This window comes from Terrapene carolina, unplaced genomic scaffold (genome assembly GCF_002925995.2).
Source record: "Terrapene carolina triunguis isolate 2854851 unplaced genomic scaffold, T_m_triunguis-2.0 Scaffold130, whole genome shotgun sequence".
NCBI lineage: Eukaryota > Metazoa > Chordata > Testudines > Emydidae > Terrapene > Terrapene triunguis.
Genome location: NW_020664481.1, coordinates 2,181,365 through 2,197,064, shown reverse-complemented (window position 1 = coordinate 2,197,064; position 15,700 = coordinate 2,181,365). Strand labels below are relative to the sequence as shown.

Here is a 15,700-nt window from a genome sequence, read left to right as displayed (position 1 = left end):
GGGGCTGATCCAATAGCAAGGGCATCGAGGCAGCCAAAGAGCTAGTCACTGCCTCAGCCGCTTTCACCTGGGCTTCAGATTTAGCCCCTGGCTTATTCGGGTCACTGTTTTGGAAGCAGGAAAAGCCCTGTAGCTTTAACGGGTGTTTCTCAAAGTGACCTAGTGCCCCCCTCCCTGCAGTACCCAGGGTCTCCCCTAGGTGTCGCTGAGTGGCTGTTGTGTGCAATGTATCAAAGTTGACACATTGCCTTGTGTGTTGTATTCTTTGTAATCTGAAGGATTGGGCTAAAGCTGGTGGTTGGGATGTTTTTATACCTTTCCGTGTTGAATGGCAGCCGCCGAAAGCCTTGCTGTGTGCATGTCCGCTTGGTCCAGGTTACAGCTGGAGCATGGGTCCGGCCCTACACACCCATGTGCATGGAGCAAATTGACACGAAAGGGCAGAGACGCTGTTTTGCGTTCGTGGTTCCTCTGGACCCCCAGTTCGGCATTAACCTGCCTGGCATTGGCACAGCATCTGGGTGTGAATTAGGGCCCTGCAGGACGATCTGAGCTTGGGGGGCGGGTTTGGGTTTCTCTTTCTCAATGGCTCTTTCGCCTCAGGGAACCATTTATGGGCCAGAAATACTATGACAGCTGCTCCACAGCAAGGAGGAGGAGCCTTGTGTAGTGGCCAGAACATGAGCCTGGCAGTGGGGAGTTCAGAGATCTGGCCAGGGCTGTGATTCCGAGTGACTGCGTGACCCTGGGCAACTCACTTAATCTTCCCTGGGCTTCGCTCCGTGCCGCAGTGTCCCACTCTGTAAGACAGGGGAGTGAGTTTGCAATCAATGTTTGTCAGGGGTTTTGAGATGCTCAGAAGAAAGGTGCCGGAGACGTGAGAACTGATGAATATTATTAGCTCCCCTGTCCACGGTCCGCCATACCATGAGGTCATTATTTTGGCCCTATAAATGGCTGTTGGAGAGACAAGGTGGCGGAGATAATGCCTTTTATTGGACCCCTTCTGACGCTGGCTGACAGTTACAAACACTGAAGCCTGCCTTCCCCACTGTTTGGCTCTAATCTGGCTCTAGCGTTGAGTCCTAGGGGACTGTGATGGCTGCGGGTGCACTGTTACTTCGTACACGTAAGGAAAGAGTTTCATAGCGAGGTTGGAAGTGTCGTGTTCATGTCACTAGGGCTCCAGAGAGACAGGCCACTATTTGGCCAACCCCAGCTGTTATCAAGGGGTAAATACGTGCTCAAGCCTCACAGTCTAGGGCCTGCTACTGTGGGGTGGCCAGGGGGACAGTTAAAGGGGCAGGACTGCGAGGTGGTGGGAGGGTCCCAGCCGGAATGTCACACAGTACCCGGCAATGGAACTGCCTGGCAGCCTGAGCCTTGCGAGGGAGTCGGCTGGCACAACACTGCATAGTAATCCTGAGTTTACAACTGCTGGACCAGGGTGTCACAGCCCTGCTAACGTGGCCGTACCTCGCCATGCAGACCGGCCGACTTGGGTCTGCAGTTTGAGCTGTGTCCACGCTGCAAAGTGACAGGGCTTGGACCCGAGTGGCAGCGGGACTCGGGCTCTGACCCACTCCCTAGGAGGGTCCTAGGTCCTGAGTGTTTGCTCGCCCAAGTCAGACTGATTTGTGTGTGGACAGAAGGGGGGGCTTGGGCAAACCTGAGTCAGAAGCTGGGCTTAGTGTGTGGTGCAGACACAACCATAGAGCTTCAAAGCTCATAACCCACCCCTTAAACTTCACCAGGAGCCAGCTGGCAGCCAGTGCAGATCCCAGAGCTCCGGGGCCACGCGCCCCTGGGGGGAGGGGGGGCAGCAGCACTGAGGAAGGGCCTGAGGCAGGGTCAGTGAATCACTGGTTGGATCCGCAGGCTGGCAGGATGCTGGGATAGCAGCCAAGCAGCATCATGCCACCAGCGTGGGGGGAAGAAGCCTTCTTCCACACCCCAGCTCCAGTCTCCTGCACAGAGCCCGTTGGCCTGGGCTTTGTGGGAGAGGCAAGGAGAGCGGCATGTGCCCTTTAGACTACAGAGGCTTCTCCGGTCCTGGGTTTGCTTCAGCTTTGGTTGGTATCCAGCATTGTTAGCCTGTCAGCATTCGGTGCATCACTATCCTCATGGTCTTCCACTGATACCCACGCTGGGGACCTCTGCGGGAGGAGCGATGCCCTAGCTCTTCTGGGGTAACTAGCTGGGCTTGTCACGGGATCCTCGCTGCAGCCCTAGGGAGGGGCAGCGAATCTGCATCGCCTCCCCCTTAGAGCCCCTGCCCCGCCCCAGTCCCATGGCATGAGCGCAGAGGGGGCAGTCGTTGGAGGGTGGGTTCTTTATTGGCTCTAGGGGACTCTGGGATATTCCCCTTCGGTTTGCTCCTACGTATAAAGAAGCTGGGGCCTCAGCTGCCATTGTCTGCGTCAGACGATTATCCCAGCCCCAGTGTAGCATAAACCAAGCTACGTCCACAGTTATCTTCAGCCACTTGTTGGGCCCCAGTAAAAAGACTTTCCAGGGGCCTGGTTGGCAGGCGGGTGCCAGGAGGGTGTTGTGTGAGACCGGAGGACTCAGGAGCCCTGCTGGGTGTTTATACTGTCCTGTATGGGACAGCTGGATTGCCCTGACTGTGTCCAGGGTCTCATTTGGGGGGACGGCGGTGTGGGGGGATGGGTTTTCCTGTGTTTTGCTCTGTGTCGCCTTGTGTACGTGTGTTTGTGGGCACTCCGTGACGTGATCTTGTCCAGCACACATGACCTGAGACCACCAGCCCGTCTTTCCAGCCCAGCACTTGGGGTCAGGTGGGAAGGGGGGCATCAGGGGGTCTCTGGGCTCCTGCTGCAGGGACTGCACATGGACCGGCCACACTCCCCTGTGAGATGGGGGTGGGTAGAAGGGTGTCGCCCGAGGTGGCCACAGCTTGCTACAGACAGGCAAGAATCCCCCATTCTGTGGGCTGGGCTGTCAAACATGCGCCTCCTCCCACAGAGCTGTTGTGTGGCTCTGACAAACAGTCATCCGGGAAGGGCTCGGAGGCCGGCGTGTCACCAGGTGGGAAACCGACATCGGATCAGCAGTGACCTAGAGGTGGTCGCTGGCTCCTTGGGCTGGTAGGGGGCTGGGAGCCCTGCCGGGAGGGCCGGGAGGAAAGGGCAGGTTTTTCTGTGCACCGAGCCATGGGTGTTGGACTCTCTGGAGGAACTTTCCCGGAGCAAGCGCTGGGAAAGGGAAGCCCACCGATAAACGGGCCAGTTTTCTATGCACTCTAGCCACGGTATCCCCACCCTCTCCGCTGCTCTTGGGAGAGGACGAACGCTCCCTAGCCCCTGCAATAACCTCAGAGCAGCTCAGCGGCTGGGCTCCGGCAGCCAGCGCCCCGTGTGGCGTGCGAGTGGGGACGGGGAGCCAGACACGGGACTGAATGCTGGGCCGGGGAGTCTCGTCTCTCGTCTCTGATCCCGCCAGTGCAGTGTCTTGCCCTTCCGCCTCTAGCTGCTCATTCCTGCTGGGCAGGTGCAAGGCCATGTGTGGGCAGGGAGGGGAGAGGAAGCCTGGCCCATCTGTGCTGTCTCTAAGGCAGGGCTCCAAAGAGGAAGTCCCTGAGTGTTCTCTGGCTAGTGCCTGAGGAGCCTTGGTAGTCCGGTCCCCTCCCCACCCACCCAGAAACAAGCCCGTTCCCTGCAACGTTTCGACTATCATGAAATTCTCAATAGGGCTGAAAAAAGACCCAAACCGAGCGGAAAAACTGACCTCAGCTGCTGGGAAATGGGTTTTAAAACATTCTCCTCTCTAGGTTCTGTGCACCCCAACAACACCATAACCATGGCAGCTCCCGGAACGGGCCCGTCCGTGAGGGGCGAGGTGGATGCCAGCTTGAAATCTGGAGCCAGAGGTGGATTTTGAACACCCTCCCCCCTCCCCCAAAAAATCCCAAACCAAGATTTTGGGCCAGCCAAAGGGACACCTGCAAAGTGTGGGCCTAGGGTCAGGTTTGGATTCTGCCTCCTGCTTTAAGGGCAGGGGAAAGCTTGGTTCAGATTCGGGACTGGCTTCTGCCCACTAAATGACACAGACCCCACTGGTGCCGGTGGGGGGGGTCAGAGCAGGGAAGGGGGGTGCTGAATCCTAGCCCCTCCTCCCAGAATTCAGGGAGCTGGAGCTGGGGTTTACCTGGGTCCAGCTCTAGTTTTAAACAGCCAGTGAGAACAAAGCGCCCACTCTGGTTACGGATTTGTTGGGAGCACTAGCCACATGGCTGGTTGGTTTGCTGGCTAGTTCCCCTCGCCTGGCGCAGATCTCTCCGAGCGGTTTGTTTCTCCCCTCTCCCTCTCATCCAGCATCTGGAAGCACTTCCATCATGTACTGTAAATACTCTGTGTGACACCTTCGTCTTCTTACTTCCCTTGGGAGGCGGGCAGGGCCGGGGGGGCGGGAGGAGACCGAGGTTCTGTACTAAGACTTTTTTGTATACCACAAACTTTTTGTATATTTTTAATTTTGCTGCAACATGAGATATTAAATTCCTTTCAATACACCTGGCCTGTGGGCCTCTCATTGCCTTCCTCCCCCTCTAGGTGCACCAATTCCCAGCCGCTGCCTGACGGGTGCGACCCAGTGAGCTCAATGGGGCTGTGCTGGTGCGGAGCTGGGAGAACCAGACGTGCAGCCACCCAGGGACCTCCCAGCAATGTACCTCAGCAGCCCTGCGGCAGGGCAGAGGCCAGGTTACTGCCCAGCACAGCTAGGAGCAGGTCTCCCTCGGGGCAGGGCAGCAGAGGCTGGCGGCAGAGTTGGTGCTGAGCCTTTGCATTGCTTGGTTGTGGCTGAGTTGGGATTGTCTGTTGGCCAGAGCATGAGGATGGGGAGCCAGGACTCGTGGGTTCTGTTTCCAGCTCTGCCACTAACTGGGGGAAGTTGCCTCAGTTTCCCCAGTTGTAAAATGGAGATAATGCCTCTGTCATCCCTCCCAAGGGGTGGCACACGTTGAGCCCATCGGGGAGGGAGCTGTAGAAGAGCGGAGTGTTATTCTGAGGGGGTTGGTGGGACAGGGCAGCAAGGGGGCTGTAATCCCCTCCCACATATCTCCTAGACCAGCGGGGGGGAGGGAGGGACACATGCTCTGCCGTGCAGTAATGTAGCAGATGCAGAGCTGGACTGTCGTGTAGCGGGAGTTCATATTTCCCTAGCCCGACTCCTGGGGGCAGGCTGTGCTGGGTCCAGACACACAGGCTTGGGGGGTGGGAGCCAGTAAAAGGAATCCAGGAGGCAGGAGCTCCCCCTGAAGGGAGGTTACGATACCCACAGCAGATGCTGATCAGCCTCCGCAAGAGGCTCCTGCGTGAAGCCAGCTCCCTTCTGCTCCTGCCACTCGCTATGTGGCTGGGTATTTGGCATCAGGGACATTGCAGGGAACAGCAGCCCGAGTGGGGCTTGGTAACTATGTGCAGCACATGGGGGCATCACTGGAGACACTCCACTGCCTGGATGCACCATGCAGGAAAAGGACCACGCCCGCCCCCAGGGCAAACCCGACCAAGGAGATTGCCTGGGGCATAAATCAGGCTGAGGGGAACGCAGTGCACGTGTTAGCCGGGGTCGTCCCTGACTTCATCAGACCTGCCGCAGGGAGGAGCGTGGCCAGGGAGCGCGGTGGTGGCTCTTTAGAGAAACCCCGCGGCATGGCGCTGAGTGACCTTCACCCCGGGGCTCAGGGGCTCACGCAGGAGAAATAATGGAGCTTAGCAGCCCCCGGGAGAAGCCTGACTCCAGAGATTTACAAGCCCCTGCAGGCGTCAGCTCCTGAGTCTCTGTCCCCTTCCTGTCCATCCCTCGCTGCTCGGGAAGAGGAAGTCTCTGCAGCTGCTGGGGCAGGATGCAGCGCACAGGAGGGAAAGAACATCCCTTTTAGCCTGGAATTTCTCTTCCCACCGGATCTCCCGCACTCTAGAGCGGGGCCAAGCCCCAGTCTGAGCTCCTCACAGTCCCCGGGGGGTTGAGGTTTGGGCCTCACGTGCACCGTTTCCTTCTCAAGAGCTGGGGCTCCTTGGCAGTGATGATTTGGGTCCCTGCTGATAGTTTATGACGCCCCAGGGCCTTGGTGCCTCTGAGGCTTTCAGCCCCCGCCATGGCTAGCATTTCAGCTCCCCTGCTCTAGTCACTGTCCCAGGGCCAGCTCTGGTTCCTGCCTAGCCCTACAACTGCATTGCATGCCCCATGTTTGCACCCAGCTGATCCTCCATCTATGCCAGGCCTTCTGCTCTGGCCCGGGAGCGAGTCAGGCACAGGGGACCCCCCGAGGAGCTGCCAGGAGCTCCTGCAGTGGAGGAGACCCAGGAGAGCCTTGGAGAACATCCCTTCGAAGACGGCACTAGCAGAACCACCGAGATCTCCCTGTTGGGTTATTAAAATTCTGAGGCCCAACAGCACAGGGAGGTGAACGAAACCCTTCTCAGCACCAAGAGAGAGACGGGGGGTGTGTGACAGCGAGACAGACGGACGGAGTGTATGAGAGAGATAGACAGACGGCAACAGTGCACAGAGACAATGTGTGCACGGCGCTGGGCAGCGGGCAAGAGGGTGGGCGCTGGGAACGAGTGTTCCCCCTTGGGGTGTGAGCAGAGCCCAGCAGCCCCAGAGCCCCGTCCGCTCTGCCAGAGCACAACTCCAGGCACTTATCCCTCCCCGGAGGGGCAGGAACTCAGCGAGTTCACATCAGAGCCGTCGCTGGTGGAGTTTCCGACACAGGAAAAAAACAAAGGACTAGCACGTAGCGGAAAGAGCTGCCTTCGCCGTGACAGGAGCGGAGCAGGGACGGGACATGGAGTACGAGGCCAAGAAGGGGAAGAAGGTATGTACAGGCCGAGCTGGCATGGCTTACGGCACGGCTTTGCGGGGTGCAGGTGCATGTGTATGTGGCGGTCCCAAGGGTGTCACTGCACGGGGCACTGAGTACTGCATGGGTGTGAGACAAAGGCCCTAGGGCTCCCCTCCCTTAGGCAGCATGGAGGGTAGCAGGTGAGTGGAATTCATGGGGAGCAGGCCCTACAGGGGAGAATGGCAGCCCATGATTCCTCCCCCACGCCCCCAAACCGGGGCTGAAAAGAGGGATGTGGCCTAGCAGAAAGGGGCGGAGTCACCAAACAGCCTGCGCCCCTCCCAGAACAGCATAAATTGCATTGAACCCTTAGGCTGTTCTACATGCCAGGTGACCCCTTGGGTAGCATAGCCCCAGAGCCAGCCGAGCTGCTGCCGATGGGGTGCGGGGAGCCCCAGAGCCAGATGTGCTGCTGGGGTGCGGGGAGCCCCAGAGCCAGACGTGCTGCTGCCAATGGGGTGTGGGGAGCCCCAGAGCCAGCTGTGCTGCTGCCGGGGTGCAGGGAGCTGCATGCAGGATCCATGGGGGGTTGGGCCGTCTCTCCGGATGCACACAACCGGCTCTGCTCTCTGTCCTGCGTGGACAAGATGGTACAAGATGGCTCTCAGAGGCCAGCAAAGTGCTCTCCCTTCAGGGACTCTGTACGGAGGGGAATACACAGCCTGAGCCATGGGCCTTTTATTCCCCTCTCCCCCCTGTGACTGACCCAGCACAGTTACAGGCCCCAGGGCAGAGGCCCGGCAGAGACCAGCTGGTGGCCCAGAGTCCTGGCTGGGTTGGCCGCGAGGCAGGGACTGGCTGTGCACCAGTTCTGCGCCCGGAACGTGACTCAGCTGCGATTGTGCGCGTGGCGTTCTGATCTGCTCGGCCTGCCACCTTGGCCTGGCCCGATCCCGGGGACCTGGGGAGAGACACACGGCTCCATTTCTTCTGGCTGGAAATTCCAGCTCTGATTCATCCATTTCTCTCCCACTAGGGTAGTTCTGGTTCATTTGTCACGTCCTCGCTTCCCGGGGGTTGTACCTGGCTTGTTTGCTCCATCCCCCGCCTGCCCCCCAGGAACGACATCCCCAAGCTCCTCCGTGTGCTTTTCATCCAAACCCATCTGCCTGTCCTGTTCCATGCAGGACAGACGCCTTGGGCCCAGGGCCTGTGCTCATTGGATCTATTACATGGCGCCGTTAGAGCCGACCCCTGAGGGAGCTCGCCCTCTCTGTCTCTTGGAATAGATTCTCTCTCTCGTAGCATTTCTAACGCACCCTTTACTGTACGTGGTCTGGGACTCCCCTGGGGGATGCTGGCTTCCTCTCACTGGGGGATTGCTGTTGAATCCATATCTCACGTGTGTGGCATATTCATGCACATATGATCCTGCCAGGGTGCATAGCAAACACCAGCCCCTCTGCGGTTGGAGTGGACGAGAGATGCCGGCTTCTCAGCCTTCCTCTTTGTTCTCAGGGGTTTGTGTCTCCCATCAAGCGGCTGGTTTTCCCCAAGGCGGCTCGCAGGCAGGCGCTCAGGAGCAGTGTCTACCGGAGGCCTCTGCATTCGGTCCCTCTCTACCCCCCAGATTATCTCATCGATCCCCAAATACTGCTGCACGACTACGTGGAGAAGGAGGTGAAGGTAAGGAGGGGTGGCCTGGGGGGCCAGGAGCCATCCCAGCAGCTCAGATCTTCTTGGTCGCTGGCAGGAGCGGAGGTCACAGGCCTGGTTTCCTTAACCCTGCTGTGCTCCAGAGAAGGTGGATCACCTGTCACTGTCATGCACCCGCCAGGTAAACCCCAGCCGTGTGAGAATCACCACCTGGTGGTTTGGAGTGAGCTCTCCCAGGGAAACTGAATGGCTGAGCTGAGTGTCTGCCCAGAAGAAGACCTGGCCCCTGGTTCTTCCATTCGTCACTGGCCTCTAACTCCAAGGAATACGCTTGGCTTAGGACTGCTTAATAAACACCCAAACCATAGAGATATAAGAAGGAAAATCAAATCTGAGCCCTGTTGCAGTTCAGTGGAGAGGAGGTTGGATTTGAATTCCCAAATTTTAATCCCAGGTCAGATCCCATACTGGGTAGGGTCTGCTTTCAACTTCTGTATCAGATGAGGCCTGACAATGGTTCTTATGAGATTTCAGCCAAGATGATAGAATCTTGTGAGACAGAAACCCTCAGATCCCTACTTTGCACTGGCCTCTAACGCCCGGTGGGCCCAGCGAAAACCCAGGGGCAGGACGTGCCGAGGGGAGTTCTTCAAACTGTAAAGTGACCAAGGATTGCAGCTTCAGAGCGACATGCATGGCAGGGCCCTTTTGCATGTGCAGGGTGGGCCCCAGGCAGCTGGGAACCCTGTACCCAGAGGCTGCCCCCTAGTCTCAAGGGTTCCTGTGGACACAGGGTTTAAAGTGAGGGTTTTTCTCAGTTCAGGGAGGTCTCCATTCCACAGTTTGCAGGGTGCTCCAGGTGTCTTCGGGCCAGGCCCATGGAGATGGGCATCACCAGGTGCCCGAATACCCCCTGCCCTTGGCCAGGATCAGCACCCACCGCTGGCGCTTGTTTGAGGGTGAAGCTAATTGCTTCCGCTCCAGTGTTGCTGCCGCAGGTTCCCTCTGAACTCCGAGACCTTAGCCGGGCGGGACACAGAGAGGAGACCCCTTCCCCTTGTGTCCTGCAGGGATATAGAAATACACTGTGTGCTGGGGTGTGCACCCCACACAGACCCCGAATGGGTTCATGTGGGCCTAAGAGGCCACGTATGCGCTCTCGCTGCACCTGCAGGGTGGGCCAGATGGGAGTCCCAGCTGGGGAAGCAGCCAGGTGTAAACAGAGGATGAGCAGGGCAGAGGGGGATCCAGGTAGGGAAAAACTCTGCGGTCCCTCTCTTGGAAGAGACATCAGGGAGTCCAGGAGGGTCAAGGAAAAAGCCCCCAGAGAAGAGGAGGCGAGGAGAAGAGCAGACAGGCTCCTCCGGGGGCGAGCTGGGGCCTGCCGGACCCCTGAGGAAGGGGGGAGTGGGCCAGCCCTGGACTGTGGGGTAGGTTAGGCACCGAAGGACAGTGTGACCCAGCAGAGGCAGAAGGTTTAATTTTTGTATCGCTCCTGAAGGACTTTGGTAAGGGCTCTGGAGGGGGCTGGCTGCGGGGCCAGGCCCCTCTGACAGCTGGACTTGGCAAAGCACAGGACGGGGAAACTGGCAGAAGTTGGTGCAGCAGCAGAGCCATTGGGACAGCTACGCAGCCACAGGCTGCGTTCCAAGGTGGGCAGGGGCGCCTTGTCCCAGACGCTGCGTCTACAGCTCCTGTCGCCCCAGAGGCTGATCATTTCCCAGCCTCCCAAGGCCCCTGCGCAGTGAGGGAGAGCAAGTGGCCGCGCTGACCGAGACCAACCAGCGAGACCCTGGGACTTGCCAAGGCCACCCAGGATGTCTGTGTCAGGGAATTGAACGCAAGTCTCCAGCTAGCGCCCTACCCACTGGGCCATCCATCCATCCTCTCTGAAGGCACATCCCTGGGAACAGAGACCCCCAGGCCCCCGGGGCTCCCCGCAGGGCTTTCCGGACAGCAGGAATCTCCACCACCTGTCACACTCACACCAGTCACCTGCAGTATTTTCTCTCTCCAGTTTTTAGGCCACCTGACCTGGGTGACGTCCTCCTTGAACCCCTCCAGCCGGGATGAGCTGCTGCAGCTCCTGGACACGGCCCGGGTAAGAGAAGGAGTCCACGGCCCAGGGTGGGAGCTGCCACCCCAAAGCGCCTCCACTCAGCACCGGGGTTAGAAGGGAAGACATGCGTAGTGTTCAGTGCCAGCTGCCAGCTTCCCCACGCTGCAGAGGGGGCGGACAGGGAGCCCGGCTCAGGCTGCTTCCTGTGGAGAGAGGGAACAGGGTGACCTTCCTCGCAGTCACATAGTGCCCTGGCAAGGCCCGCCCTGACTCAGGAACTATTCCCTGCCCAGCTGAGGAGAGCTGGGACTGCAGCAGGGTGGGCTCCCGCAGAGCAGACCCCCAGCACCACCCACCGGGCTGCCTCCATTCTGCCTCTGACCATGTTCCTTTGCCCGTCTGCAGCAGCTGAAGGAACTGCCCCTCCAGACAACCCCGGAGCAGGACAGCATCCTGAGCCTGTCGGCCCGCTGCCTCCTCCTCACCTGGAGAGACAATGAGGAGCTCATCCTGAGGATCCCCACCCATGAGATCGCGGCCGCCTCCTACCTGCGGGATGATGCCCTGCACCTCCTGGTGCTGAAAACAGGTACGGAGACTCCCCTGGCCCCAGCACCTGCGTGGTTCTGCCCTGCAAACCTGTCTGCCCCCCACTGTGCATACGGGACTCCACCAGCCCCATTCCCTGCTGCTTTGGGCTGCAGGTCATCACTGGCACCCATGCCGGCGGGATGCCCGGGGGATCGTGACGAATAAGCGCGGCGTGTGGTTATATCCCTAGTGAGACAAGCACACAGACGGGGCGGGTTGGCTGGGTTCACTCCCTGCAGCATCCTTGGGCTCAGGGGCGATACAGAGGCATGCAGTGTCACCAGGTCCTGCCACGTCCTTAGTGAGCCCTCCTGCCTCGTGGGGGACTCCAGAGTCAGGCTCGCTGGCATGATAGATGAGCAGGGCTCTGCTTGGCCTGGCAGTTCACTCCAGACCCTCATCTGCCTCACACCACTTCCCCATGGCAAGGTGGGGAGAAGCGGAGAGCGGCAACAGGCCATGCTCTGCAGTGCTCTGATGCTCCCAGCCCTGCCATTTTCCCATCGTGCATTTCCTGGCTGCAGTGGAGGGGCTGGTTTCTTTCCCCTCGCCCGCCATATGCCAGGACCCAGTCTAAGGAGAAGAGGCTCTGGACGCTTCTAACAATAAACCCCAGCCTCAGTCAGTAACTGCAGCCGGGATCTCCTGGGGCAGGGACAACACAGGGCATTTGGCATCAGACTGTGCCCAAGGACCCACTGCTCTCCCCTCCCCCAGCCGCGCTTGTAAAGGGGGTGTCATGAACAACGTGTCCACCGTCAGTGGCAGGGCTGCTACTGGCTGGTCAGGCCTCTGTCCCAGATATGACCTGGCTACAGAGCTTCCATCCTGAGGTAGGCACAAGAAATGGGGTCTCGCTACCAAATACTTTAATGCCCTGCTGGGCTGACTCCAGCTGTTAGCAGCTAAGGGAAGATGTGTGGCACGTGGCACCAGCCCTGCACCCTACGCTGACTTGCAGGCACCGGGGCGAATGGAGAGGCAGGAGACTCACCTCGTGTGAGCCAGGGAGGGTGGGTACCAATCCCCCCACAGTGCAGGAGGCGGCACCTGGGAATGGAGCTCTCTGAGCACAGATCTCTTCTCTCGTCTATTCCAGGCCTGGGAGTTGACCCCGTTCCTGCAGGGGGCAACCTGGACATGTACCCAGGGGGCAGTCTGGAGAAGAAGCTCCCTGGAGGGGCAGCTGAGAAGAGGCAGGCGGGGATCTGCCTGGAGCCCAAGCAGCTGGGGGGCACCATGGAGCGCCGGCACACCATCTGCAGCCTGGACTGGAAGATGGCCCGGGGCGGGCAGGAGGGCAGGCAGGGCGGGGGAGGGAGCCTGGAGAGGAAGCAGGCCAGTGGCAGCTGGGAGAAGAGACACAGCAGCCGGGCGGGCGGGAGCTGGGAGCGGAGACAGACCTACAGCAGCAGCTGGGAGCGGAGGCAGCTGGGGAAGGCTGGGGGCAGCTGGGAGCGGGGTAAGACGTATGGCAGCTGGGAGCGGAGGCACACAGGGAATAACCCACTGGATCCCAAGGAGCCCAGCCCTGAGGCGTATTGCAACCTCATCATCCTGGCCGTGGCCAACAGGGTGAGTAGCCGAGGGTGCTGTCCCCTTGCCAACCCACCTGGCATTGACCCGCTCCGGATCACCACCACAGCTGTTTTCTCTCACTGGGTGCAGGATGCAGCTGAAGAATCCTGTGCTCTCATCTGCCAGGTCTTCCAGATCATCTATGGGGACCAGAGCATCGAGTGCGTAGACCGGGCTGGCTTCCACTACACCTCCACCCCCGAGCGCCCCTGGCTCTCCAGCAGGAGTGAGTGCCGGGCGTGCCAGGCTCAGTGGGCTGACAGGACTTGCAGGGTGTTTATCCTGGAGCTCTGAGGTGGGGAGGCCCACACGCGATGTCAGGGCGGCGAGGTCCGGCAGTGGGGGGAGCTGGCAGTGCTGTGAGAGGGCGGCATTTGGGCTGGCAAGATTCCCGGTCTCCTCCGACAGAGGGCAGAGTCTCCTCGGTTCGTGGGACAGTGCGTAGTGTTGGGGGGAGGGATAGCTCAGTGGTTTGAGCATTGGCCTGCTAACCCCAGGGTTGTGAGTTCAATCCTTGAGGGGGCCACTTAGGGATCTGGGGCAAAATCAGTTCATGGTCCTGCTAGTGAAGGCAGCAGGCTGGACTCGATGACCTTTCAAGGTCCCTTCCAGCTCTAGGAGATAGGTTGGGGTTAGTGGGATTCTGCCTGCAATGCCTTAAATTCTGGGATGGTGCTTTGGGAGTCATCGCTGGGGCCACACTTAGTGGATGAGAGGGGGAGGTGGTGTCCCTGGCTCCTGGAGGTGATTATAGAGGCATGGGGTGAGGCGAGCCCAGTTGGACAGTTCCCTAATCTTGCCCCGGGGGTTTCCTTTTCCCAGGCGAGAGCTGCCGCACTGACGGAACGTATGGATACGACGCTGATTTCAGCTGCTGCAGCTCATTGTATGTCCCGCTCTGCAAAGAGCTGAATGCCCCTCCCCCCTTATTCCTGTGCATGGTCCGTGTAGCCCTACACAGCCGGTTTGCCCCTTGTGCGAGGGACCCAGGCCCAGTGAGGGGGACTCAGAGCAGACAGCGTTAGAAACGGGATATATTTATCTGCCCTTAAAGTGCCTGCGTCCGTGCCAGGGGCTGGGAGCTGACAGCCAGGGCCCAGCACAGGGTACATAAAACAGAATCTCCCCGTTCCAAAGAGAAAATGGGAAAATACAGACAAGAAACAGGAACAAGCTCAGCCTGGTCCCAGGAGTTAACCTTTCCCCCAGCTGGTGAGGTGCAGCCAGGAGGGCCTAAGCCCTAGGGAGACACATCCCAGCTGGTTGTTTGTAAGGCAGATGGCGTGATGTCCCCCTCTCGTGGCGGGTCCCTTAGACGATAACAGCCACAAGAAGCAATCCCACCACTGCCGGGGAAATGGGGTGGCAGGTGTGGGATGAACAGGGCCAACATTTAGAGTAGGGCTCAGACTGTGATCTGAATGAGGATGTCTGGACAGCCCAGCTGATCTCTTTCCCTTCTGCCTGCAGCAATGGCTCCCACGAGACCTTTGACGCATATTACAGTGGGACTTCTTCCCCTTCCTTTCGGGAGTCGCGTGACAGCCTGGCCAGTGACCAGAGCAGCGTGGGACTGGAGCAGCTGCAGGACTATATGATCACAGTACTCTCCTTGCTACTGCATCATGGGGGAGTCTTCATTTCCCCTGGCCTCATTCCATCCTTCCAACCCCGAGTCCTACTGCATCACTGCCAGGGACCTGTGGGAGGCTGGGGCTGGTGTGCAGCCATCTCTAACCCTGCTCTCTCTCTCTGCTCTGCAGTTGAGGAACAAGCTCTCCCCCCAGGAGATCCAGCAGTTTGCGTTGCTGCTCAGGGAGTACCGGATGGGACGGTCCGTCCAGGAATACTGTTCGGATCTCCTCCAGCTCTATGGGGACAAGAGGAAGTTTCTCCTTCTGGGTAAATGGCTTGTTCCTGAATGCTATCCCCACTCTGGCTTAGCTGGCTAGTGAACACTTGTGGCATCTTGGGTGGGAGACCTGGTGGTGTCTAAGGGAATTAATTTGACCTTTTCTAGGCGGTGCAGAGACAGGCATCTCTCTTCAGGGAGTTGAGGTTTGTGTTCATCAGACCGGCACTGTCTGATTAGAGATGGAGCCCAAACCGAAAAGTCCAGGTCCAGATTTTGAACACCCTGATCCAGGCACTCCTGAAAGCTGGATTCAGATTCTACAAACTTGGTTTTGCTCATAACCAACCCTCCACTGCAAAAAAATTGGGGTCCAGATGGATGCAACGTTCTGGTTTGGGCCTGTCTGTAAAGAAGGGATTGGAAAGAGAAGGCTTCAGGATATAAAGGTTCTGGTCTGACGGGGGTGACGCTGCCAGCTTCAGTGCCCATCTCCTCAATTTACACTGATGTGAGATCAGGATCAGGCCATTGGTTCTGAGAATACAACCCAGAATGAGAGACTGAAGGAACTACATGTGTGTGAGGCGGCGTCTCTAAGGGCAGGTGGGGGGGTGAGGGGGCATCTCTAAGGGCAGGCCGGGGGGGGAGGCAGCGTCTCTAAGGGCAGGTGGGGGGGTGAGGCGGCATCTCTAAGGGCAGGTGGGGGGGTGAGACGGCGTCTCTAAGGGCAGGTGGGGGGGTGAGGCAGCTTCTCTAAGGGCAGGCGGGGGGTATGAGGTGGTGTCTCTAAGGGCGGGGGGGGGGTGAGTAGGTTTGCCAGCTGTCTAATTAAACAAACCCAAACACCCTTGCCCTGCCCCTACTCTGCCCCTTCTCCGAGGCCCTTCCCCACTCACTCCATCCCCCCTCCCTCCGTCGCTCACTCTCCCCCACCCTCACTCACTTTCACCAGGCTGGGTCATTTGATTGGGGTGCAGGAGGGGGTGCAGCTCTAGGCTGGGGCTGAGGGGTTTGGTGTGTGGGAGGGGGCTCTGGGCTGAGCCTGGGGCAGGGTGTTGTGGTGAAGGAGGGGTACTGGGTGCAAGCTCTGGGAGGGAGTTTGGGTGCAGGAGGGGGATCAGGGCAGGGGTTTGGGGTGTGGAAGGGGGTT

General features: G+C 59.1%; 1 protein-coding gene across 8 annotated transcripts in view; it reads left to right on the top strand.

The window, feature by feature from the left end:
• Nucleotides 1-6,700: 6,700 nt before the first annotated feature.
• Nucleotides 6,701-15,700, top strand: part of CCM2L (CCM2 like scaffold protein) — a 13,870-nt gene continuing 4,870 nt past the window's right edge. Inside the window, exons 1-9 of one of the 8 annotated variants that reach the window (XM_024200890.1) lie at nucleotides 6,701-6,844; nucleotides 8,330-8,497; nucleotides 10,485-10,568; nucleotides 10,932-11,115; nucleotides 12,217-12,692; nucleotides 12,786-12,921; nucleotides 13,518-13,581; nucleotides 14,166-14,298; nucleotides 14,459-14,597. In XM_024200890.1, the coding sequence (XP_024056658.1) occupies nucleotides 6,815-6,844; nucleotides 8,330-8,497; nucleotides 10,485-10,568; nucleotides 10,932-11,115; nucleotides 12,217-12,692; nucleotides 12,786-12,921; nucleotides 13,518-13,581; nucleotides 14,166-14,298; nucleotides 14,459-14,597 (1,414 nt within the window). In that variant the 5' untranslated portion in view covers nucleotides 6,701-6,814. Of the gene's footprint in view, nucleotides 6,845-8,329; nucleotides 8,498-10,484; nucleotides 10,569-10,931; nucleotides 11,116-12,216; nucleotides 12,922-13,517; nucleotides 13,582-14,165; nucleotides 14,598-14,715; nucleotides 14,837-15,700 lie in introns of those variants that run through there. The other 7 variants (XM_024200892.1, XM_024200887.1, XM_024200891.2 and 4 more) reach the window with 7 other exon arrangements.